A 24,322-nucleotide genomic window follows, 5' to 3' on the forward strand; every position below is an offset into this window, starting at 1 on the left:
GGGCAGGCGATGCTACACCTTCTACAGCGTAAGCAACAGGGACTGGTTTGGGCACGGAGATGACTTTCCTCGCCCGCTTGGGTCCACTTTGAAGGGGGAAAAAGAATAGAACCTGGTCAAGTTAGACCAGTTTGGCAGTGATGCCACAGTAACACGTTGCTGCTCCCTGGCAAAAATCAAAGGACACCTCTTCCATGATGCCAACACAACTGTCAGCGTGACCGCACTTTTAACCAAACCAGGAACTCATCCAGCTCAAACCAAACAAAATCGGAACAAAACCGAGCAGACCAAGAGAGCACCGTGGAAAATTCATACATCTTTTTGTTAAGCTTCCCCTTCCCTGTGCTCTCCTGTCACTTGCCCTGGGCCAGTTCTGGCACAGCCTCATTGCACGGCCAGCTGAACCAATTCAGTAAAACGCAAGGGGAAATAAAAAGGATTTCTTTTTTTTCTGAACCAAGCTGAATTGGCTGGTATTTCAATCAGACAAGAAACATATCTGGCACAAGGCAGGGTGGCAGGAGCAGAGAAACTGAGGAGGAGGAATTGAGACGGGCGATGAGGCAGGATAACACCTAAGGATGAGATGGTGACAAACTGTTAATTCGGCTCAGCTATATCATGAAACTATACCCGCGGTATCTGGGGAAATCTAAACCCATTTCTCCTATGAATAAAGTTGCCTTGGATCACGAAGCCAAGTGAAACACCTGACTCTGTTTCGCAATCTATGGAATGGGGATAATCGGGATCTATATCATCTCATCCTCTTTAATCTAAATGCATCTTTACAAAAGGATGCTTCAGGAGCACAGACAAGTGTCAAAATAAAAACCCAGACCAATAAAATCAAACCAAATAAGCCTCAACCAGAAAGCAAAGTCCCTGCTCCCCAGACAAAGTGAAATACTTTCAACTGATGAATTATTCATTTTGTTTAGCGCAGAATTTACAGTTATTTTAATTTAATCTTTGGATAAAGCATATGCTTAAAAAACAACACTCAACTCCCCCCCCCCCCCCCCCCCCCAAGTCTTTAATGGCACTCAACAAAAGTGCCTTAAAACGGGTATATAGTCATTGATTCTGCTGCCAATCTTAGATGGGGTTTTTGTCTGAAAAAGAAGACAAACCTCAACTCCAACGTATGATTAGAGGAGAAGGACTCATCACTTGAAAAAAAAAAAAGAAAGAAAAAAAAAAGGAAGAAAAAAAAGACAGACAGACAAGACAACACAGCTTCATTAAAAAAGAGAAAACCCTAAGGGAATTTTCAATTTTGTAGTTCTAAAGAGAAGGCTTGAAAAGAAGTAGTAAAGCAGAGAAAAGAAGAAAAAAAAATTATCTTTGGGACAAGACGTAAGGAAGAACGCGAAACTGAACCAGAAAAAGACTTTCAAGTTGAACCTCAGGTTTTCACAAAAAGGCCGACTGTAGTCTTAGCCCCGTTCCCGAAGGAGGGTTAACCACACGACAGCATCACCGCGCGCAGGACTCAGCATATTTCACGAGCAGGAGGCTCCAGAAGAGAACAGGTCAAGGTTGATATCACCAGCACAGCAGCGAGAGCGAGCTTGCACTGCAGTTGTCTGAACCACACCTAGTCTGCAGTTAAATATAGAACTTTACTTTCTGGAACTATTGCTCCTCTTAACCTTCAGAGCATAAATATTCGGAGAGATATTTAAAAGAAAAAAAAAATGGAAAGGAGAGAGGGAGAAAGAGACCTGAATCTATCGTCCGAAATCTAAGCCTAGCGACTAATAAACTACCCTGGGAGGATTTCCAAAAAAGCAGTAAAGACTGGAGAATTGAATTACAGAAACCGCAAGCAGCATTCTGGAAATCCACTATAAACCAATTAGTTTCTTTAATACACATACCCTGTATACAGACACTTATGTACATCAGACGTTCAAGTATATGTGCTGGCCCTAACTCTAATTTTAATTATATCAGGTTGGTACCAATATAACAATTAATTGCACTGGAATTTTTGTTGATTTGCATCTTTTAAAAAAAGAGAAACTTCCAACCCTCCCCCTCCTCATTCAGTTCATGGGCCAAATCCTGACCAGTGCTGCACGTTTTCGGTTGGAGAGCCTGCTCCTAGAAGCAAATCTCTCTAATTTTTTGCAATCAAATTCAGATTCTTTCCTTGAAGTGCTCTCAGCTGGTTTGACAAACCGACTTTTAGCAACTGCAATTTCTTACCAACTGAATCCAAGTCAAAAGCACATACCACAATTAACTGATATAGCAGCCCAAGACTTTGATCCTCACCCCAAAAAATGTTCGTACAGCTTTGCAGCAACGTTTCAGAAGTTTATAGGAGGAAGTAGCTCTGCATTACCTACAAAAGAGTTTCCATTAGGGTCTAGATTCAGCCCTCTCATCTTCAGACATTTAACTAAATTGACAAAGTTAGGTCTAATTGCAGAAGGCTCCTCTTTTGCAGCCAGAAAGGTGCATACAGGCCTCCTGAGTTGCATTACTGAGATGGAATTGTCTTCCGGATCTCTGTTTCTCATTCCTGGATAGCTAGAAGCCAAGATGAACAAGGACTTTCCTCAGCTTCCCAAATGAAAAGCTCAAAACCAGGTGCCTAAATCCCTGTATACCCCAACGGCGCATCAAGATACTGCAGGACGTACAAACACAACGCAACGATACTTGCATTTAGTTAAGGAAAATAGTCCATTAAACTGAGTAGGACGCCTCCACTCACAGTCAAAACTTAATCCTTCAGAGGAAAATGCAAATTAGCAGCTAAACGGCACCAGAGCACATGCGATGCCAAATACCATTTTAGTGGGCCAAATGCTTAATTCCTGACCCTACAGCATCAAGCGAACCTGATCTGCTTGGGCCAGACAGCCGGAGTCTGGTTACCTTCATGTTATGAGACATATTACGGACAAGCCCGGAAGAATCCGGTGACTTGTACGTGAAATTAGTTGGCTTCTTCCTCGGGCTCCCAAGAGGGTCTTTTCCTCCCATCCTTTCAAAACTTGTCACATAAACCAGCTCATTCTTACAGCTCAACTAGGCCTATTACAGCATAACAGTTAAACAACCATATTCCCAACTTGCTTTAGGGTGTAGTTTTATTGTCATACAAAGCTTTTACCACCGCTTGAGTTTACTGTGTTCTTGCCTCAAGTGAAACTCCTCGGCCATACTTTCCAGTAGCCACACACAAGGCTGAGAAATTTAGTGCTTGCGGTGACCCAGCAAGAGCTTTGCAAATTAATATTAAAGCCAGGATTGAGGCAGTGTGGCAGAAGTCCCCATCTACCAGCAGAATAAGGAGAAAACCCCAACAGCAAAGACCTTGCAGAGCACGAGACAAGACACAGCAAACAAAAGCAAGAACGACAAAGAAGAAAAAAGGTAATGAAAAATGAGATCAAGTGACTACGTATCCGCGCACACAACTGGATGACTTCCAATGTCAACACCATCTCGCTTCTTTACACATGCAAAACCAAATTCCCGCATGTTTAACAGACACATCCCAAACTAGTGCAGGTTGTCCGACTTCTTGAAGTGTCACAGCAGAGCCTGGCGTTAGGAGGGCTCTGGAGGAGGAAAGGGCAGCGACTGCTTGCTTAGCTTTCTCCTCCTGCTTGGTGTTCCCACGGCACCCACCACAAAGGGGTCCAAGGCACTATCTTGAGTCAAACAGCAAATAACAGCCGTTATCGCACTTTAGGCCAGAGAGAAACCAAGAAGAAACCCACCCACGCCCAAAGAGCTCTAATTCTACTTCAGAGCAACTAAATACTTCACACACAGAGAGTTAATAAGGAGATGGCATTGGCATTCCACACGCTGCAGTCGGGACAGTCATACAAGCATTTTAAAGTGCTAAAGACCCTATACTGCATGTCACACGGCCTGTGCGGAGTGGGACACCAGAAAACCAGAGTCCCCTGTACTACCACATTTCAGAACTTTGCATTAGTTCGGTCTAGCAAAAAAAAAAAAAAAAAAGGTTTCAAACTTTTACATTCAGACAAAGCTGCAAACGTCAGTGCAGTGCCAAGACAGAACATGGACACAAACACTTAGTTATGGCTCTCGGCTCTGCAAAGACCCTCCGATGGCCTGTGGCCACACAGAAGTATGTCCATCTTGTGTGTAAAAAGGCTTGGGTCCCCGAGAGAGCTCAGTGTTTTGGTCTTAGCTCTTAGGCAAAAGGAGACACTCTCCTGCTCCTAATCAGTTCCAAAGACCCTCGTCCAAGCAAGAGGAAAGAGAGCGAAGCATTACAGAAAGAGCAAAAGCACATCCTAAAAACCGGCTGGCCGAGGACTCAAAGGAGGTGCAAACCAGAGGGGAATGTAGCGCACACAGTCGCATCTGGTGCTGTCATGGCAGGGAGGTTCCTCACGCTCTCGGAGGGAGGAAAACTCCTCCCAGCCATTTAGCTCTGAACAGAGCCAAGCATTCATCCCTAAACTACGGCTGAGCTCACTAGCCCTTTTCTGTTATACAATATTACCCACAAAAGAGACATTACTGTACGCAGAGGGAAAGGCAAAGCAGCCAGGCAGCCAGGGGACCGGGCTCAGAGCGTGCTTCGTCTCCGCAGGACTGAGGAGCTGGGAGCTCTAATGATCACCTGCCACTCTGCATATGTATTTGAAAGATCCACTTTGCTCTGTACTGTTCCCAGCTCATGTAAAAGGGTTGTAAGAGACTTTTTGGACACGGAAATCTACTGCTTGTTAGGCAAAGTTCTACATCCTGAACAATTATAGTGCTGCCGAAATGCCAGTTATCAACTGTAAAATAACATGATAGACTATGAGGACAAATCCGTAAATTGGGAAAGGAGAAATGCAGAATGTAAAGAGCATGCAGACCCCCACGAAGACAGAGCCTGGGTTAGGCTAGATGGAAAGGTTTTTGGGAAAGTAAAGGAAGAGGAGAACACCAATGCTGTCAGACAGCACCAACGACAAGATGTCTTAGGGGCTACAGAAAATGAGATATTGTCCAGAGGAGTGTAACATCTTTTTAAACAACAAAAGGGGTGAAATAGCTCCTCCTACTCTATCGTTGAGAATCAAATGATTACACTGTTATTAACTTGCATGATGCTAAAGCACATCCATGAAAATTGAGCTGGCGTTCACCAGAGCAGGAAAAAGGATACTTGTATTGGCTTTAAAATGCCCATCTCCGTAACCCCAAAGCGACATACCTTTCCATAACAGCCAGGCACTCCTTTCTCCACGTGAACCGACTGCCTCGCCGTAGTCTGAAGGTCCCAGAGGTAGCTGTGACTGGGGGAGGCGTCTGTCTCCATTCTGGCTCTTCTATTGGGATAGGAGCGGGTCTCATGCTTAACGTAGCCCCTAAGAATAATAAATACTGTGTTTCCTAGTGGATTAAAAGTCATGCCCATTTTCTCACTCCTGCTCATGAAAAAAAGACAAGACAGATGATTGAAACCATTCAAACTAAAAAAAGTAAAGCATTATCAAAGACACCTTAAAGATACACAAAGCCAGCTCGAGTTCCCATCCCCAACCTCCACGCCAGAGAGGTACCAGGTGACCATGGAAATCTAAGGGAGACAGAACTGAGCTGAGAGTCACTTAGGAAAAGCCGTCCTGTCTTCATCAAGAGGAAAACGGTCTTACAGAAAGGGTGAGCTATGCCCCGGCTGGGATTTCTTTAGTTTGCGCCGCTACCTCTTCTGCCACACAATGGGAAATAACAGGTTTCTATTTAATTGTACAGCCAGTCTCAGAAAGCAAAACGTAAATTTATACCAAAGGTATTTCAACATGTCCAAAGAGCTGAGTAAACACGTGAAATAGCTCCACCGATAGAAACACACCCTGTGACCTGCGCAAACATGGGCTCCCGAGTGCCGGGTTGCCTGAAAAAGTCACTGAAAGCAGATTAACATCGCACCTCTCCTCTTCTGTCCCCCTTCTATGGATATATTTCTCCTTTCAAGAAGCCTGAGCTGGAAAGCATCAAGCAAGAGACAGGACTTGGCACCATGCCTTCAGGAAAGGCCCTTTGAAACTTATCCCCGATTCTTTCCACAACAGCCTCTCAGTTAATAAATCAAGATAAATCAAGACACGCTGGGAGACCGATCTTTCGTGTATCCCTTGCTGAGGATGGAAGCCGGTGTAGGACATGAGCACGTAAAAGAGGGTATGTTCTGAAGGACAGCTTTGTGCTCAGTGACTTCCCCTGGAGGGGAGAAATAACTGTTCTTGCGTGCAAAACATAAAAAAACCCAGTCATATGAAAAGATAAATCACCACCTATATCCCATATGCATACTGAGTTCAACTGGAATTCAGGCACTGAACCAGCCTGGATAGAGGGAAGAGCAGCAGGCAGCTCGGCTCGCAGCAGGAATACAGTATCGGGCACACGTAAAAGCAGGGCTGAGACAGCAAATCCCTCTGGGTACACAGGCTTGCTCAGAATGGTTAGGATTTAATAATGAAAACATACTGTGTTGGTGAAACAACACTGCTTGTTTAATTTAAAACAGAGTAAAAGGGTTAAGGGAACTTCGAGTTTAACCAATAAACAAATTCCTACAGTTAAAAAGCAAGAAATTGGCTATTTATGCATTTGGCTGTGTTCCTTTCCAGACATGGATATTTTCCTTACTGCCAGGGGCTTGTATCTGTGTTAGGTAGTGGAGCCCAAAACAATGACAAAATTTTACCCAGGAGAAGTCCCTAAGAAGCGAAGCCCGCAGTCTCTGCCTTGCATGCACAACGGACGGGGACTCCTACTAATTCCCAGCTAACGAGCCTACACACAACGCTTCGTTTTATCAACATAGGAAATACTTCCCGTATCGCCGATTTATTGGGAGGCTATTTCAAGGATACTTCCTTATCCATTCTTGCTAGTACTTGCACGGTTTAGGGGTCTGGGTCGGTATCAAGTTGCTAGGTTTTAAATATACTTCAAAAAACTAACAAACTTTAAAGAAAAATTATAAAAATTTTAAAAAGAAGCAGGGGGGAACGGGACAAGAAATTAGCTTTCCCCGCATTGTCTTAGCAATATTCTTTCCCTTCCTGAGGATTTCATTTCACAGGGAGAGTACAGAAACATCAGTGATGCCTAACATCAAGGTAAGAGATGCAGAATACTTCCATTACATTTGCCCGTGATTTTTCAGACAAAGGTTGAAAAAAACAATTTAAAAAATCTGCATTTAAAGCATAAATTTCCTCCTGCTACTGATATGTTCGCTTACTGAATATAAGATGCTTTTTTTCATTTTAGTAGCCTTGCTAGATAATTCACCTATTTCTCTTTTCTATGGGGTAACATCAATATCAGCAGCAGATAAGGGAGACATATGCCGAGAATTACAAGTACGTACCCACCGCTGGTTTTGCACACACATGAAGATGAAGCATCTGAATGCATACGGAGGCCCAAGGTGCGCTTGGATGGATGGGGGGCAATAGGGGTGGACATACGCGCTGCTGCCACATTTGATAAGGTCATTATTGAGCTTTTCTCCATTCCCCTCAATTAAGTGAGCACTTGGGGATCCCGTTTATTCTGCTGTTCCAAGGCGTCATTGCCGCCATCTCACCACCTCCACTTCTTTACAACTTAATAAGTTACATCCTAGTTACTAGGTCAGATTCTTTTTACAAACCCCTCAAACAGCTTTTAAGAAGTGAAACTCCTCTCTGGAGCAGAATGAGCGGAGCAAATGCAGTATGAGATTTTCATCTTAGTATATGCATCAAAAAGCAAGACATCTGTAAGGGGTGTAGAGGTGAACCGTCTGGGAAGAACTCCTTTCGCAGAGAAAAATGAAAAGCGGCGTCTCTCGCTACCTGCCAGTGCTGAGCACCTTTTGCAACAATACCGTATTTCCTTTGTGCAGGCCAGCGTTTTCTCAGCTGCGGGGTATGACTCTGGGGATGCTGCAGGTGGCTTTTGGGGGAAGAGGAGGCAAGAGTGATGCTCTTCCAACAGGAACGCAGCTCTGTCTCTATACTCCAAATTCCTTGTGGCAAAAGCCTGCCGCCTTTTTAGCGCATCCCAGACACTATCCTGAAGAAAGAGTCTTGCTCTTAAAAGCGTCACATGGGAATTGCTGATCCACATCACGTGTCTCAGAGAAGCCCTGCCATGCCGGGGCGATGCGCGCGACGGTTGAAGCAAGCCTCAGGCCATCTCCTGGCTCCAAGAAACCATTTAGTAAAAAGTCTTCGCGGCAAGTCCCTATCATATATTATACCGGTAAGAACAGCTGTCACACTTTATTTTTAGCCAGACTGATCTGAGATCACAGGATAAACACCTTTCAGTTACGACCGCGCCAGGCTGGACTGGAATCAGCCGCCTGCGCAGCAAAAGGTTCCCTACAGAGCTCAGTGCTTGGATGGAAAGGACCAGAGCAGGGACTATTTTCTCTGCAGCTCTGCAAAACAGTAAATCACCAACAATACGTTTCCACCGCAAATCTCATGGGATATCCAGTCCCTGTTTTGGGTTTTTGTTTTTGTGTTTTTTTTTTTTTTTTTTTTTTTTTGTGGTAGGCTTTTCTTTTATAGCTAAATAAGAACTGCTACGGGAATAACACAAGAGATGCTACCTCTTGATAACAGCTACCTTTCTTTTCCCCTTTTGTTCAAGGAGGAAGAGCACATGGTTTTCTCCAAGGTGACCACAGCTGCCTTCCTATTACAGAAGACCGGCAGAAATAAATACCGAGCCTAAATGGAAGCAGTCTGCATCCATCTGTACCCCCAACACATCATTTCTAGGTGCCAGCTTCAGTTTGCAGCACACAGAGGCAAAAGACACGCTAAAGTTACTCCACAACAAACTTTCCACATTGCCCAAGACCCAGTGCCAGCCAAACTAATCAGGCTAAGAACTACCAATGTAAAAAGAAAATTTATTTATTTATTTAAAAAACACGGGCTCTGAAGAAATAATCAGAACATTACAGGACTCTATGCGCTCATATACTGGCTTCTGAAACATATACTATTTATCTACTGCCAAAATGCTCTCAGTCCTCCACAAAACACAAGAGATGTGGTGCCTGTCCAAAAAAAAAAAAGCCCGATCTAAATGAAAAGCATCCCTATTAATTGGATTAAAGACCCTTCAAACACTAGCGTTTAGCATTGACTTCTCCCCTTCAACAGAAAACTGCCTTTCACCCTAATTGGCAACTGTTTCCAGAAAAATTCACAATCACCAGTACACTGGAATTCGCAGCGGTGCCATCAACTCCAACATCGCTCCTACCAGGAAAACGTCGATCGAGAAATTTGTGAGCAAGATTATTGCGTGCAGTAGGAAAAGCGTGGGGCTTTTTCTGATCCATGAGACTCAAAGTCTCTTCTGCGACGTTGCAGTCTGCCGTTGCCTGAACACCCACCACCAAAGAGAGGAGAAATACAGAAACTGCCCGTGCCAACCAGCAATCAAAAGCAAGTAAATAACAAACAGCATATTCAAGAGGTCAAAGCAAGCTGGCAAATAACGAACGCGATGGAGTTGCTGAGTCCCTTCTGTACAGGAGCAACATCCAGCAACGTCTCCACAGCAGCGATGTCTCAAAACTGCTCTAAGGCTCCACAACACAAAGTTGTTTGGTTAGCACATGCAGGACTGCTTCTGGATGATCTAAAGCATTATATAGCGCCATTATACATTTGAAAAGAAAATCTCTTTTGATGTATTTATAAGTCATCTTTGGTGCCCTGTATTATTAGAAACTCCCGGCTGGGTGCAGTATATAAGCACAGTAAAGGACAGTCCCTGCTGCGAGGACCTTACAGGCGAAGCATGCGCAGCAAACGGTCTCGTCTAGGAGACGGGAAAGTGAGGTGCAAAGCTGAGATGATTTGCTAAGAGGAGCCAGGGAAAGGCTACGGGTCTGCCAAGTGATATCCAGTCCTTTCCACATGAAACAACTATTCTTTCTTTAACAGTTCATAAACTTGTCATATCTGGTGTCCTAGTCCTTCAAAACTGTTTCAATTTTAAGCGAAAGTTTTATTTCCATTACTACAAAAACAAATTCAGTCAGAAAATGGACTTACTCTGAAGATCCAGTTTTCTAAAATAAGGAATTAAAGAACTGGGGGAGCTAAAAGTTCCCAAAGACCTCACCTTGCCCATCGGTAACTCAAACACGGAGGTGCTTCTGCACAGAGAGACCTGGCTCTAGCACTCAAAGGAGAAGGATTGAGATTTTATTCCCAGCAGTTGGAACTGGAAAAGATGGGATATGTGAGAATAGAAAGCCAGGTGTGACTTCCTAGTAAGTGAGCAAATAGAAAAAAACACATGCCAGTCCAAGTCATATGAGGAGAGGCTGAGGGAGCTGGGCATGTTTAGCTTGGAGAAGAGGAGGCTGAGGGGAGACCTCATTGCCCTCTACAACTCCCTGAAAGGAGGGTGGAGAGAGGGGGGGGTTGGCCTCTTCTCCCAGGGGAATAATGACAGGACCAGAGGAAATGGGCTGAAGCTGCGGCAGGGGAGGTTTAGGTTAGATATTAGGAGGAATTACTTTACTGGAAGAGTGGTCAGGCACTGGAACAGCCTGCCCGGGGAGGTGGCTGAGTCACCATCCCTGGAGGTGTTTAAGAAACGTCTAGATGTGGCACTTCAGGGCATGCTCTAGGACAGAGATTGTAGGGGGTTTTTTGTTTTGGTTTGGGTTTTTTTGTGTGTATGGTTGGACTCGATGATCTCAAAGGTCCTTTCCAACGATGAACATTCTATGATTCAATCTCTTAAGTTTCTTCAAAGGAGGACAATCTTTTAGAGTACAGTGACAGTGTCACTTCTTTGGGCACATGGCGGGAAGCTCTACTGACTTCCTCATTTTCTGACTCTAAAGAAGGCAGCAGAACAGCTAGTTGAGTCTAGTAATCACAGGATACTCTACGTAGTATCCAGAACTTAGGCTCCAAATTGGTTTTATGACAGTAATTTAAACCCAGGGTGCTTTGGACAAGGTTGGTACCTTCCTTAAGACACTGTATACACTTGCACATATGCACGTTAATTATCTCGTGGCTAGCTGGTCTGACCTGCAATAGAGAAGATGGCAATAATTCAAAGCCTGCAAGATTATCCTACAATAAACAAAACCAACCACATTTTCCTCCAGTAGACTTTTCCAACAGCCACAGGAAAACTCAGGGTTCCCCTTTACCTTAGTCTCTAAAAAGAAACGAAACGTTGTTTGGTTCTAAAGGGAATTTAAGTACATCCAAACAGTCCCTTGGCACAGACAGAGGAGCCATTGTGCCTTTTACGTTTCTTAAAAATGCTGCATAGTATCTCTTTATTTAAAGGGGTTGAGGGGAGACCTTCTCACTCTCTACAACTCCCTGAAAGGAGGGTGCAGCCAGGGGGGGTCGGTCTCTTCCCTGAAGGAACAGGTGATGGGACAAGAGGGAACGGCCTCAAGTTGCGCCAGGGGAGGTTTAGGACGGATATTAGGAAAAATTGTTACACTGAAAGGGTTATTAAGCATTGGAACAGGCTGCCCAGGGCAGTGGTTGAGGCACCATCCCTGGAGGTATTTAGGAGATGGGTAGGCATAGTGCTCAAAGATATGGTTTAGGGATGGTTGGACTCGATGATCTGAAAGATCCCTTCCAACCCAGGCAATTCTATGATTCTAAGAAAGGTTACACTCAAACAACCACTCTTTGAGCAATTTTTCCGTGTGTGTATAAAGAAAAGTGAGCAAGAGCTCAGCAAGACAGCGCGGCAGAAAAGTAGGGGTTAATGTTGATTCACTTCAATTTAAGCCATAACTTTCAGTGTTGCAAGTCTTCCTTAGACACTTCTCAAGAGCAAAAGGACAAACAAGATGTGAGCCTGTGGATATGGGGAAAGAAAGAAGGTTAAGAGGAAGAAGTAATTATTTTAGTGCTAGAGTTTGAGACGGTTTCGCTTATCCCAGCACAGAACACTATTTCTTAAACTGCTCCAAACGCTACTGGGGAGAAAAGATGCGAGGCTATATAGGAAAGATCCCCACAGCAGCCTTCATCGTTAGGAGAGGACTTTTGGGGGTTTTTTCCAAAATACACTTTCCAAAAAACCTCTAGTTCTCTCCACTGTTTTGGAGGCAATACCTTCCATCCAATGAAACGGCTGAGAGTTACTTCGTCGGGTACAACACAGGAGGCTTTCAAAGCAGCTGACGCTCAACGGCCGCATGCAGTAATTTTGCTGACCCTCAGCATCGCAATCCCAGCCACTGCAAAATCCAGGCTTCTTGGCCATCCCTGCAGCTTGCCAGCACCTCACAACCCTTCCCACTTTCATTCTTTAAAGCCATTTTCTAGATGCTTAACAGCAAGGGCAGGCTCAGCTGTGGCTCTGAACCCACCCAACTTTAAGCTGAAGTATTCTCAGGCCAACTGACAGCCGGAGCCTCTTGATTTTCAGCTTACGCACAAAGCAGAAGTTTTGAGGATCTGTTTTCACTGGAATTTTTCTTAATAGAACTCCGAATATTGAAGCCAAGTTCACATTAGAGAGCTTGAGTCTTAAATTCCTTAAAACAATTACACAGTTAATTTAATCATGCCATTGTTTAAAGGAAATCAAACGTAAATATTTTGATCTTTACAATAAAACCACTAAAGGGAAAAAAAGAACTGTGGTCAAACAAAATCAGTGGAGAAGAACAATGCAAGGAAATTAATTCGACGGTGATTTTGAAGATTGCTGGTTAGTTAGAGATAATGAGGAGCTTTACTTCTTTTTTTATATTTAAGATCTATTTTGAGATTTGGAGAAGCAGGTGGGATTTGAGAGACACATCTCCAACTTACCACTGTAACTATCAACATCCCATCCAGGAGCTTGAGATCCCACCCAAAACCCTCTGAAGTTAACCCAAAGCTCCTCTCCACCAAACTGCGCATTTTTTGCTGCAACTTTCTATTATGCAGCCATTATTAATGTTTTCTTTTGTTCATTCTGGAGAGCCTCGGCATATATTTCACGTTAGCTGAGACAACTTCACCGATCGTTCCTGATTCCCAGCGTTGGCTAGCGGCGAGGGGACAGGGCAAGTAACCACGCGCGAGGAGCTGGACAGATGAGTCAGCTCTGGATCATTTGCTGCAAAGTGCAGATTTGTTCCTACCCTCCTAAAAAGTAAACTGGTCGGAGAACACCTCTACACTACACCAGACCAAGAAGTGAATGATCAGTGATAATAAAAAACAGTGACAAAAGGCTTCTTTGCCATAAATAAAACAGCAGGAGATGTTTAGGTTGTATTTGTTTACCAGGATTTGTCTTCTCAAGCTGGTACCATCTGTAAAATGCCCTTTTCTTTTGTTCACTGAGGTCCGACCCCTGCTGCAACAGCCAATGGGAGATCCGGCTCTGACTGATACCTGTAAAAAACCAAAACGAAATAAAAAAAAGAGAGAAAGAGGAAGAGAAAACTTGTTCTTTTTAAAACATTTTGAAGCTGTTTATATACTGATAAAAGGTGTTGCCTTACAAAGCCCAGGAACTTAAAATGTTTCAATCCCAGAAAAAGCAGAGAGTTCAGGCGTCCCCCCCGTCACTAACCTCTTTAACTTCTCCCTGTTGTTATTCTCCACCTTACTCAAAGTACACCCTGGAATCGGCACAATCTACAGGCAAATAGGGCACAAACCGGGAAGCCAAATCTACCGCTGCCTTGATTGTCCACCACTTGCCCGATTCTCAAATTTTTTCATCTGTGAAATGGGAATAAGTCCCTTACCCACTATTACATATAAATAATGATAGTTAGGAGATCGTTATCATTCAATGCTTGAATAAGAAGGGAGATAAACATCAAAACGGTTTACGTGACAGAGATCAAATCAGCCCAGAAATGGAGCAAGCCAACCATCAGCAGCTGCAACAACGGCCAGAAAACAAACCAGAAAGGGTTGGTGTCTGTCAGCAAAGCCAGATTCAAGCTCTAGGTACCCAGGCAAGATTAGGGACAAAAAGTTGCAGAGTTTTCAAAGCAAGAATTCTAAGAAAACAGTAAAAGGGGGAAAAAAACCCTAGAAGTTAGCACAAAGCACTACAGTGAATGAAGGATGAATACAGAGAGGGAAAATAAGTCACTGTAAGGAAAGAAACCAAATAAGGCAAGAGATTAGAAAGTGCACTAGTAGGTGAACTGTAGGTTCATTTAAAAATATATATAAAAAAATAAATACAGTTTGCTGAATAGCTGAAGCAGTACTGGAGGCAGGAGGACTCCCTGTGCTCTCCACAAGGCTCTTCAGCTATCAGAAAGGGTTAACAACACCTAAACTCTCCTGAGAGCTCAAGTTTTAGGAGGTGCTCGGGGTAACAATATACCACCAACACCACCTGTGCCACCACCTGCGGAGGCAGGTAGGAGGCTGGTTTTCACACGGAAACCAAACTACCTCTCCCCTCTTGAGACGCGGCAAGGTTTTATAAGATCTCATAATCATATTTAACTCATGAAGAACAACCCCCTGTAGTTTACTGCTTTTTTTTAAATTTTATTGGTTTTTTTGTGTTGAACACTGAAGCTAGTTAACTTTAGAATGATTAAACTTGCCTCTCGGGTGTCATATTCAGGAGGGTTTACTCCAACCAGATTTTTAAAATCACAGGGTTTATGCCCTTAACTGTTCTTCCTTATACAGAAATCCGGAGCCTACGAAGTCTTAATTGTCCTGGGGAAAGGGCTCGGTGTGTTTTGTTTTGAGTACAGAAGCTTACTGCTATTCAACAGAGCTCTGCCCACAAAACATACCCTGGCTCGGTTTGGTTTCCCGTACATCTATTCATCCTCTTAAAGCCCGTTCCCAGAGACTCCTTCGCCCCACAACTGGAAGAGTTCAAACAGCCGGGGCAGCCAGGAGTTGACTGTCCCCAGGACTCACATTGGAATATATAATTGCGTTTATGCCACTAGGAAAGTGGAATTACTCAACCAAAACACAAACCTTAGCAGATTCTGCCAATTTAAATCAAGTAACTGGGGAAGCACACAAGCTCATACCAACAGAAATCAATCTAAGTTGAGAAAACTCTCCAGCCCAAAACAAGGCTTCAGTCCAATTGAAATCATGCAATCTAGACACCCGATTGTCAGTGAAAAGACCAAGTTTTCAGAATTTGCAGCTTCTCATCTACCATTATGATTTATAAAAGCCATTTCTTTAACACGGTGCTATGGGACATAAATGTGTCTCACTACTTTTGGCTGCATGGCTCCTATTAATCAACGGGTAACAGCACCATTAATTTACTTGTTTACTACAGTCCACTTACACTTATTGCAGTGAATTAGTGTTTGTTGAGTGTTTGGATAACAACACAAGATATAAATGCAAAGCATTATTAGATAAAAATTATAAATAGAGATTAAGTATCTTCCACAAGAGTCGTATAGTGGAAAATCCAAATTCTGCTCAAGTGGCTGCCTGATACTGCCATAAAGCGGTACAGATGTCACCCACTTCAGACAATGTGCCGGAGACAAACAAAGGAGCAGGAGCCAAAGGATTCAAGCTGTGTATTGCCGTGTCCACATTTGACTCATTGCGACTCCTCACAGTTTATGAAGTTGCTTCTGCAAAATGGAGCTCTGTAAAGGACACTGAGATGTACAGATTCTACTATAAATTCTCAGCACATCATTGTTTGACTCCAGCATCTCACGAACGGCACTGCAGTCTCCATAGCATTTTTTGCATTAGCACAAAGCCCACAGCCTGTTTTGCTCTTTGGCTAGGAGACTCTAATGTAGAATCATAGAATGTGTTGGGTTGGAAGGGACCTTTAAAGGTCATCTAGTCCAACCTCCTGCAGTAAGCAGGGACATCTTCAACTAGATCAGGCTGCTCAGAGCCTCATCAAGCCTGGCCTTGGATGTCTCCAGGGATGGGGCCTCCACCACCTCTCTGGGCAACCTGGGCCGGTGTCTCACCACCCTCATTGTAAAGAACTTCTTCCTAATGTCTTTTTCAATGACCTGGAGGAGGGGATTGAGTGCACCCTCAGTAAGTTCACAGACATCACCAAGTTAGTTGGGAGTGTTGACCTGCTTGAGGGTAGAAAGGCTTTGCAGAGGGATCTGCACAGGCTGGATCGATGGGCTGAGGCCAACGGTGTGAGGTTCAACTAGGTCAAGTGCCGGGTCCTGCCCTTGGGTCACAACAACCCCATGAACGCTCCAGGCTGGGGGCAGAGTGGCTGAAGAGCTGCCTGGCAGAAAAGGACGTGGGGGTGTTGGTCAACAAAAGGCTGAATATGAGCCAGCAGTGTGCCCAGGTGGCCAAGAAGGCCACCAGCATCCTGGCCTGTGTCAGCACGAGTGTGGCCAGCAGGAGTGGGGCAGTGACCGTCCCCCTGGACTGGGCACTGGGGAGGCCCCACCTCGAGGGCTGTGCCCAGGTTTGGGCCCCTCACGCCAAGAAAGACCTTGAGGGGCTGGAGCGTGTCCAGAGAAGGGCAACGGAGCTGGTGAGGGGTCTGGAGCACAAGTCTGGTGAGGAGCGGCTGAGGGAGCTGGGGGTGTTCAGCCTGGAGAAGAGGAGGCTGAGGGGAGACCTTCTCGCTCTCTACAGCTCCCTGAAAGGAGGGGGTAGCCGCGGGGGGTCGGGCTCTTCTCCACACTAACAAGTAATAGGACAAGAAGAAATGTCCTCACATTGTGCCAGGGGAGGTTTAGGATGCATATTAGGAAAAATTTTTTACACTGAAACGGTTGTCAAGCATCGGAAGAGGCTGCCCAGGGCAGTGGTGGAGTTGCCATCCCTGGAGCTGAGGGACATGGGTTAGTGGTGGTTTTTGTCAGAGCTAGGTTGATGGTTGGACTCAATGATCTGAAAGGTCCCTTCCAACCTAGACAATTCTATGAATTCCATGATTCTATGACTTCTCTAGCAGTGCTGGAAAGCCAGACAATGTGTCAGGTATGGCTTAGGCAGCTGATCTTGCTTTTGGTCATAGGAATACAGCAGATGACCCCTAGAAGACTCTTTATGTCCCACTTCCCATCACTCTTTTCTGGTTTTTATTATCTTCTCTCATTGTTTGAGATCTGTTGTAACAGTTGAGCTTCTTAAAGGTTTCCTCTTCCTATACCTCTCCTCCTCTTTTTAAGATATTTTATATCTTTCATCTGTGTATCATCTCCATTTAGAGGCCCCAAAACTGTGTATTCCATAAGCCTGACTGATTCAAGGTCACATGCAAAGTCGGTACCAGAAGAACCGATCCAGGATCTCCTAGATCCCAGTACAGTGTTTTAATCACAAACTCATCCTTCACTCCTTTCAATGAAAAAAAAAAAAAAAAAACACCAAATTGTCATGTCAGAGTTTCTTGCATCTCAAGTGGGTTTTATACAGTTGACTCATAGGGACAACGACTAGTACTACCACCAGTACCATCCTGTCACATTGTCTGTAATCACGCTACTTTAGGAAATTGCACTGGCAGGAAAAAAGAAATCATCCTGCTGCCAGAAGCAGATTAATGAAATATGTTCTCCAGAGTACTGAAACTCCAGCTGCCTTGAGGAAATTCACTCTCAGACTGAACCACAGACCTCAAGGAAGACTGCCATCCTCTGGGCTCAGCATCGGCAGGGACACGAACACATTGTAATGAGCACGACTAGTTTTCTCACGGAAAATACTGAAGAAAAAAAAAGCGGCAATCACAAAGGACTAAAGCAATTCCGATGCTGACTTCTCGTGTCACACGTCACTCCTTCCCATAGCAGGTCACACTTCCTAATTATAAACAAAAAGGAGATGATAGTACATTCATGCTCTTCTGGCCGGCCCCACTCTCTCGTACATAATTTATTTGGGGAAAAAGTTTCCCTTTCAAATACATAAAAGAAACGGCAAAATGCATCATCAAGAGAAGGCAACTGGTATCTGCAGCACAAATCTGCTCATAACCCTCAAAACTGTTATTCATCAAGTCTTTGGTAACTGGTTTTCACCTTCATATATAGATTTGTTCAGCGACTCTACTTTGCATTTCTTTAATGTTTCTTTCAGGCGAGAGTTTTAGAAGCACCTGGAATACGTCAGATTTGGAGAAGAAAGTATCTGACTGTCTTTTAATTCTCCAGTTTGTAAGCAAAGTCCTAGATTCACATAATACGTGCTTGCAAAGGACAGCTATCAATTTAGGGGATTAGCAAAGCTTGTTTACAGAAAACCTGCAAAGATCAAAATCATAGAAAAACAAATCTTTCCCTGTGCTGTCACGAGTATTATAAAAAAAAAAAAAAAGGAAGGAAAATGTTTTTCAAAATCCAGTTTCTTGCCATTGCAGATGATCAGTAATTGAGTAATTTTCTGAATTCTCTTCACAATGGAACTAGTTAAGTTTCCCTTTGTTTGTATTTGCATTTGCTCAGCATCCCTGTGTGTAGGTTTGAAACCTTAAGGGACTTTATTTATGTTACAGCAGTGCTTCAAGGCTGCCCTCCACCGTGCTAGACGCTGTGTCTGTTTCGCATATTGTAAAGCGAAGGCCTGAAGATCTCATATCAATTAAGACAGGGAGAGGCCTGAATTGCACAAGCAGAATAACTGGGAAGGTTATCAGAACTGCACGCTGGAAAGCTCTATTTTTTATGGTGGTTTGTTTTTCTGGGTTTTTGTTTGTTTTGTTTTTTTGGTTTTTTTTTTCAAAAAAAGGCCTCTGCATTTTATTGTTGTTGCCTTTTTTTTTAATGGTAGTTTAGTTTTTATGGTACTAGTCTAGGAACGGAGATATCTGAACTCAGATTCCTGCTCTGCCACAGACTGCCTCCACTGTGACCTCAGAAAAGTAAATTCTTTTTGTTCCTTCGCTCCTTACGCGTAAAAAAATGGAAAAGGTAATAGTTCCAAACCTCGCAGAGGCATCATCCATCAAGGCATTTAGTCTGGCTGCAAAGGGCTCATCTATGCATACTCCTCCCTCTCTCCTTTACTGTAGCACAGAACAGAAAGACATTAGTTTCTGGAAACATTTCCCTTGCCCTCCATCTAGATTTGGAAGCTAAGAGACAGCATCTCTTAATAAGTTTACATTTATCTCTTCATCCTTTGCGTCCTGATCATAACTGACTTGGTATCCAGATACAATTCTGGTGGCAATTAAAGCAAATTGCAGCACACGACTTCAAATTATTGTTGATAAAGATTTGGCATCTCACCTGCCACATGTAGGGCTAAATACCTACCCCCGAGTAAGCCGCAGCTATGTTAAAAGCAGCTTCAAATAACAAGATAGGAAATTCAGCAGGAACTATTATTAGCTGCTGTTTATACTGTCATTTTTCTTATCAGTAGGAGATTATTTATACAGAGCCCAACCCAAGTGCTTCTTGTTTATCTTATTACAGACACCATTAAAAAAGTTTCTATAAAAAGCAGCTCCTGTATTTAGGACCAGCACTAATAAGTGTTATGCTAGGTTTTTGCCTCTTATCAATCATTCCTTTATTTTCAAGTCACCACTAAATATTCTGTTACTATTTTCCAACCTGCCCTCCTCTCTCAGTACACGGGGCAGCCCTGTACAATGTCTTCCAGGTTTAATTTTCCCTGTCAGATTCATTAGCTGAATGACTTTTAAAGTTTCTGGTAATTTTATAAAGACCTAGAGAGCCTAAAAATTTGTTCTACCGCAACAGCTGACTTTAACCTTCAGCTTTGTGTCCCCCTCACACATAACCTCCCTCTCCATCGCTTCCCATCCCCTCGCGCTGCAGCACAGGAAGAACAAAAGGAAAAGCCCTTTACTGTTGCAGAGCCTGTAAATGCAAGGCAAGGGCCGTAGCTGATGCAGGAATGTGTGTTCTCTAAGTGAATTGCAATATTAAAACTAAGCTGAGAAAAAGGAGAAAGACATTTTTGAATGAAATCCCAAGCGGCTCGAAGAATTAGCGAAATAATGTCAAATGGAAGTTTGAAGGGGCAGACGTTGCAGCGGAGGTTCCTGCACCAGGGAGAGAACAGCACAGAATAAAGACTGGGGACAGATATGGTCGTAAGCACCAGGGAAACACTACACCCTCTGATGAGCAAATCCAAGACCCGCAACTTGAAGACATGCAAATACATTGCTTTAGATAAAGTTCGTCACTTGTACGTCCAATTTGGGCAACTTCGAACCTGGCCGTAACGAAGAAAAGGAAGCAAAGCTTTAGGTTCCTAGCTAAAGGTGTAATATCACTGTTCGGATGCACCATTACTGCTTTCCTCTCTCCATGCCATTCTCCCCTCCCATTACACGCACAATTTTTTTGAGTAGTAAAGAACTTGGTAGAGATTGCAAGGAGTAAGTGGACAGCATGGGTAGCCAAGTCGAACTACTCTCCTTTCTGGACAGAGCCAGCCATAAATTTTTCATGTCTGTCTTGCCTCTCTTCCTGGGGCAGACGAGATGAACGTTAAAAGCTGAGGCCACGCTATTCTGCATTTATTTCAAGTGCTAAACAAATGACTTCAGCTGATGCAGGGTGGTAGCCAAGGCACGGGCAAGTCAAGCATGCCCAACATCTGCACTGCAGCCTCCAGAAACAGCTTGCTATGTTCCTATCACAACGAAGGGTGATGGAGGCTGCAGGCACACCAGCCTCTGGGGGTTGCTGATCTCTTCTTGCAGAATTGCCCCCTTTCACGCTCTTTCACAGCCTCTTTGTTGGCCAGAACAGGGTTCCATCTCGATGTGCAACATAATAAAGAGGACCCTGAGATACAGATCACTGGAGGCTGACCAGCATTCTGAAAAGACATCACTTCATTCCTACGGTCCTCCCCTACACCATCTGCTACTGACCACTCTGGATTTTATTTACCTATTTTTCCTCTTGTTTACCGAATTATTTACGGAACAGTTTTACCAGCAAGACTAAGTCTGTAAATACCAAGATGACACCATTTGGTTTCCAGGCCTTCCTTAGGAGACTGTTTCACAGCTGAATGGGAAGGGATGTTGGAGACATCTGAAGAATACACAAGTCAACTAGCACTCATCAGGCCGAAGACAACTCTGGAAGTGAGAGCGCTGGGACACAAGCTTTCTGCTCTGGATCTCTGTCCCGAGCTATTTTCAGTCACTCTTCACCATCCTGTGCTCTTGAAAAGAAGCTGATGTTTCTCCCCGGTAGTCCTGAGCACACTCTTTGATCTGGTCCTCAAACATCTCTTTGAGATTTACTATTCCTTTCAGATAAGCCATAACTATGTACTTAATAGTGGCACAGAAGTACCGCGCATCTGCATACACAAGGCTACGGGTTATATTTAAAATGAATCGGCTCCCGGAGACCTTCCCACCAGGCATATGGAGGATGACACAGCTCCGCTGCGAAGGGGAGCAGGAGGAAACGGCTGGTGCGACACAGCGCAGCACAAGCCTTGCAGCTATCTCTGCTTGAGAAACGGCATCATGTGCAAAATATCACTTTCTTATTTGAAATGCCCATGGAAACACTACTGGGTCAGCTGCAAAACAACATAGCCATTTAACCTTTAGATGTACTTGGTTTCCCATTGATTTAGCTCGAAAATAAGATATTACCACAGTGTCATTAGTTCAGTCTTCGTTCTGTCCCACTGACAGGCTAGAAAGAGACATCTTGGGTGTTGGACTAGATGATCTCCAGAGGTCCCTTCCAACCCTATGATTCTATGATCCTATGATCTGTGTGTCCAGCTCTGGAACTCTCAGCACGAGGGACATGGACCTGTTGGAGCGGGGCCAGAGGAGGGCCACGAAGATGATCCAAGGGCTGGAGCCCCTCTGCTGGGAGGACAGGCTGAGAAAGTTGGGGTTGTTCAGCCTGGAGAAGAGAAGGCTCCGGGGAGACCTTATAGCGGCCTTTGAGTACCTGAAGGGGCCTACAAGAAAGCCGGGGAGGGGCTGTTTGCAAGGGCATGTAGCGATAGGATGAGCGGCAATGGTTTTAAACTAGAGCAGGGCAGGTTTAGATTAGACATTAGGAAGAAGTTCTTCACAATGAGGGTGGTGAGACACTGGCCCAGGTTGCCCAGAGAGGGGGTGGAGGCCCCATCCCTGGAGACATTCAAGGCCAGGCTGGATGAGGCTCTGAGCAACCTGATCTGGTTGAAGATGTCCCTGCTCACTGCAGGGGTTTGGACTGGATGACCTTTAAAGGTCCCTTCCAACCCAACACATTCTATGATTCTATGATCTAGTAATATTTTCCCTGCTCACTGTATGTGTACATTCTAGATCCTCCCTCCACGTTACGCAGTAGGGTTGAGCAGGATGGGTGTGAGACTGGTCTTGAGTTTGCTGCAGTCTGCCTGCTGGGGTATCAAGACATGCACCGAGATGCCTGGCTAATTATAATTAGAGTGGTCCTTTTTACTGATACAGCCTCTGTCTTAGACTTGGTGTGGCGATTCTGATTCAATGGCCCTGCATGCAGTAGTCCCACTGACCAAAAAAAATTAATAAAATGATGGCTTGTTTTGGATAAGACTCTTTTTCTGTAACTTTTTCCTCTTTGCACTACTTCTCTTGAAGGGGAAGCTAGTTTGACTTGCTGGTAGACGTGAAGGATGTTATACAGAGGTTAATCCAGAGATGGGTTATTACAGGACTGTATTCAGGCAAGGACTGCACAAAAGTAGGGGCTGACCCACTAACTACCAAAACTTCAGAGTTCAGGTACAATTTAAGCAACCAGACTTAGCATTTAATTTTTGAAGTACTAGTGCTAGCATCTGATACGGCTAATAACATTCCTAGAGTTATACAAAGTGTTAATCTCATGAATTTACAGATGAAATTGAAACCAGGGAAAGACAAGTAATTTTGCTCAAGATCAGAGAGAAGAGCTGGAGACGTGGAAGGAATTCCTGGCGCCATGGCGCAAATACCCATTTCTGCCTGCCCACCTCAACTGCTAGCATGTCTGCAAACCCACATCTCCCAGACAGATGGGTTCTTCTGACATTTCAAATAGTAGAAATATCATAAAAGAACAACTTCCCTCCTGCTGGCTTGGCATTCCTAGTCATCAAGGAACCTTAAAAATGATCTATTTCAAGATCTTTATTCAAGCTTGCATTTGAAAAGGAATAAATGTTATGGGTATAACATGGGATTGAGCTATCTGTATTTTATCATCAAGTCTTCATCCTAAATACGCTACCAGCTATGCTGTTCCGGACAACCAATGTGAGCCTGGAAAGGAGAACTAATAGCATCCCATCCCATGGAGTAGCAGTAAGACTTCATCACTCTTTGTGTAAAGCTCTGGAAACACACCCAAGGAAGAAGCGGTATTACTGCAGTCCGTTCACTTGTCCTGAACATGAAAGAGAGAAGGTCCAGGGCAGAGGGCAAAAAGAGAGCTACTTCTCCTTCTAGGTAAAATCTGAGCCGATATGGTCATTCCCTCAACCTCCCATCTGATTTTCATTAATCGTGACTCAAAGGCAAGCGACTGAAAACCTTCAAACTATCATAATCTGACTCCTGGATGTAGTGATACCAGCTAGAGCTGTGTCTCCTGACTTTTCATATACATTTTATAATATAACTAAATACCTATTATCTCTCTCTCTCTCCATACATAGAGATGCAGATACGCATCTATTTGCCGCACTCAACAAACAGTTTAAGAATTAAGGAAAACTATTTTAATTTTAAGATAAGAACTTCGGGCTTATTATAATGCTGTAAAATAAAATCTGCTAGCGCAAGCCACAAAAAAAAAAAGAAAAAAAAAAAAAAAGAAAAAGTGATTCACTGGGGAAGTTCCATGATGTGCGGGACAATGGGTCTTAAATCAAAGGCATACATTATCATGACTAAGCTGACAGATCTGCACTGCAATGCAGAAAGCCAAGCAATATTCCAACATCTGCACCGTGCACAGATAGGCGGTTAGACACAGTTTCCCAAAATGAAGAAAGGACTCCCCGAGCTCTTACCTGTTACCTGTGCAACAACTGCTTGGGAGATTCTCCGATTGGCTAGGAAGGCTTTGATTTCCTCCTTTATCACGCTGCTGTCCCTCCTACCAAAACAAAAAAAAACCAAACACAAACAAAAGAACACACACAAAGACGGACAGACCAAAGTGTACTTTGAAGATACAAAATGGCTCTATTTCCTTTATTTAGGGGACGAGGAGTGGGAAAGGCAGGCGTTAAAATCGTCAAAGTGCCTCACCAGTGGACACTTCTTTTAACAAGTGTCACGTTTGATCAAAGTACCCTAGCAGCAGAATGGATGACTCATGTCCTGTATAATTCATATTAGGTGCAGCACTGCC

General features: G+C 44.0%; 1 protein-coding gene across 17 annotated transcripts in view; it reads right to left on the minus strand.

Annotated features, from left to right (window-relative positions):
- Positions 1 to 24,322, minus strand: part of HMBOX1 (homeobox containing 1) — a 115,046-nt gene that overhangs the window by 26,366 nt on the left and 64,358 nt on the right. For all 17 annotated transcript variants that reach the window (XM_074582126.1, XM_074582128.1, XM_074582134.1 and 14 more), the window contains 3 exons: positions 23,979 to 24,064; positions 13,308 to 13,418; positions 5,216 to 5,369 (listed from right to left, as the gene is read on the minus strand). In XM_074582126.1, coding sequence (XP_074438227.1) covers positions 5,216 to 5,369; positions 13,308 to 13,418; positions 23,979 to 24,064 — 351 coding nt within the window. The remainder of the gene's footprint in view (positions 1 to 5,215; positions 5,370 to 13,307; positions 13,419 to 23,978; positions 24,065 to 24,322) is intronic.

The sequence above is a fragment of the Larus michahellis genome, chromosome 3 (genome assembly GCF_964199755.1).
Source record: "Larus michahellis chromosome 3, bLarMic1.1, whole genome shotgun sequence".
In the NCBI taxonomy this organism is placed as follows: domain Eukaryota; kingdom Metazoa; phylum Chordata; class Aves; order Charadriiformes; family Laridae; genus Larus; species Larus michahellis.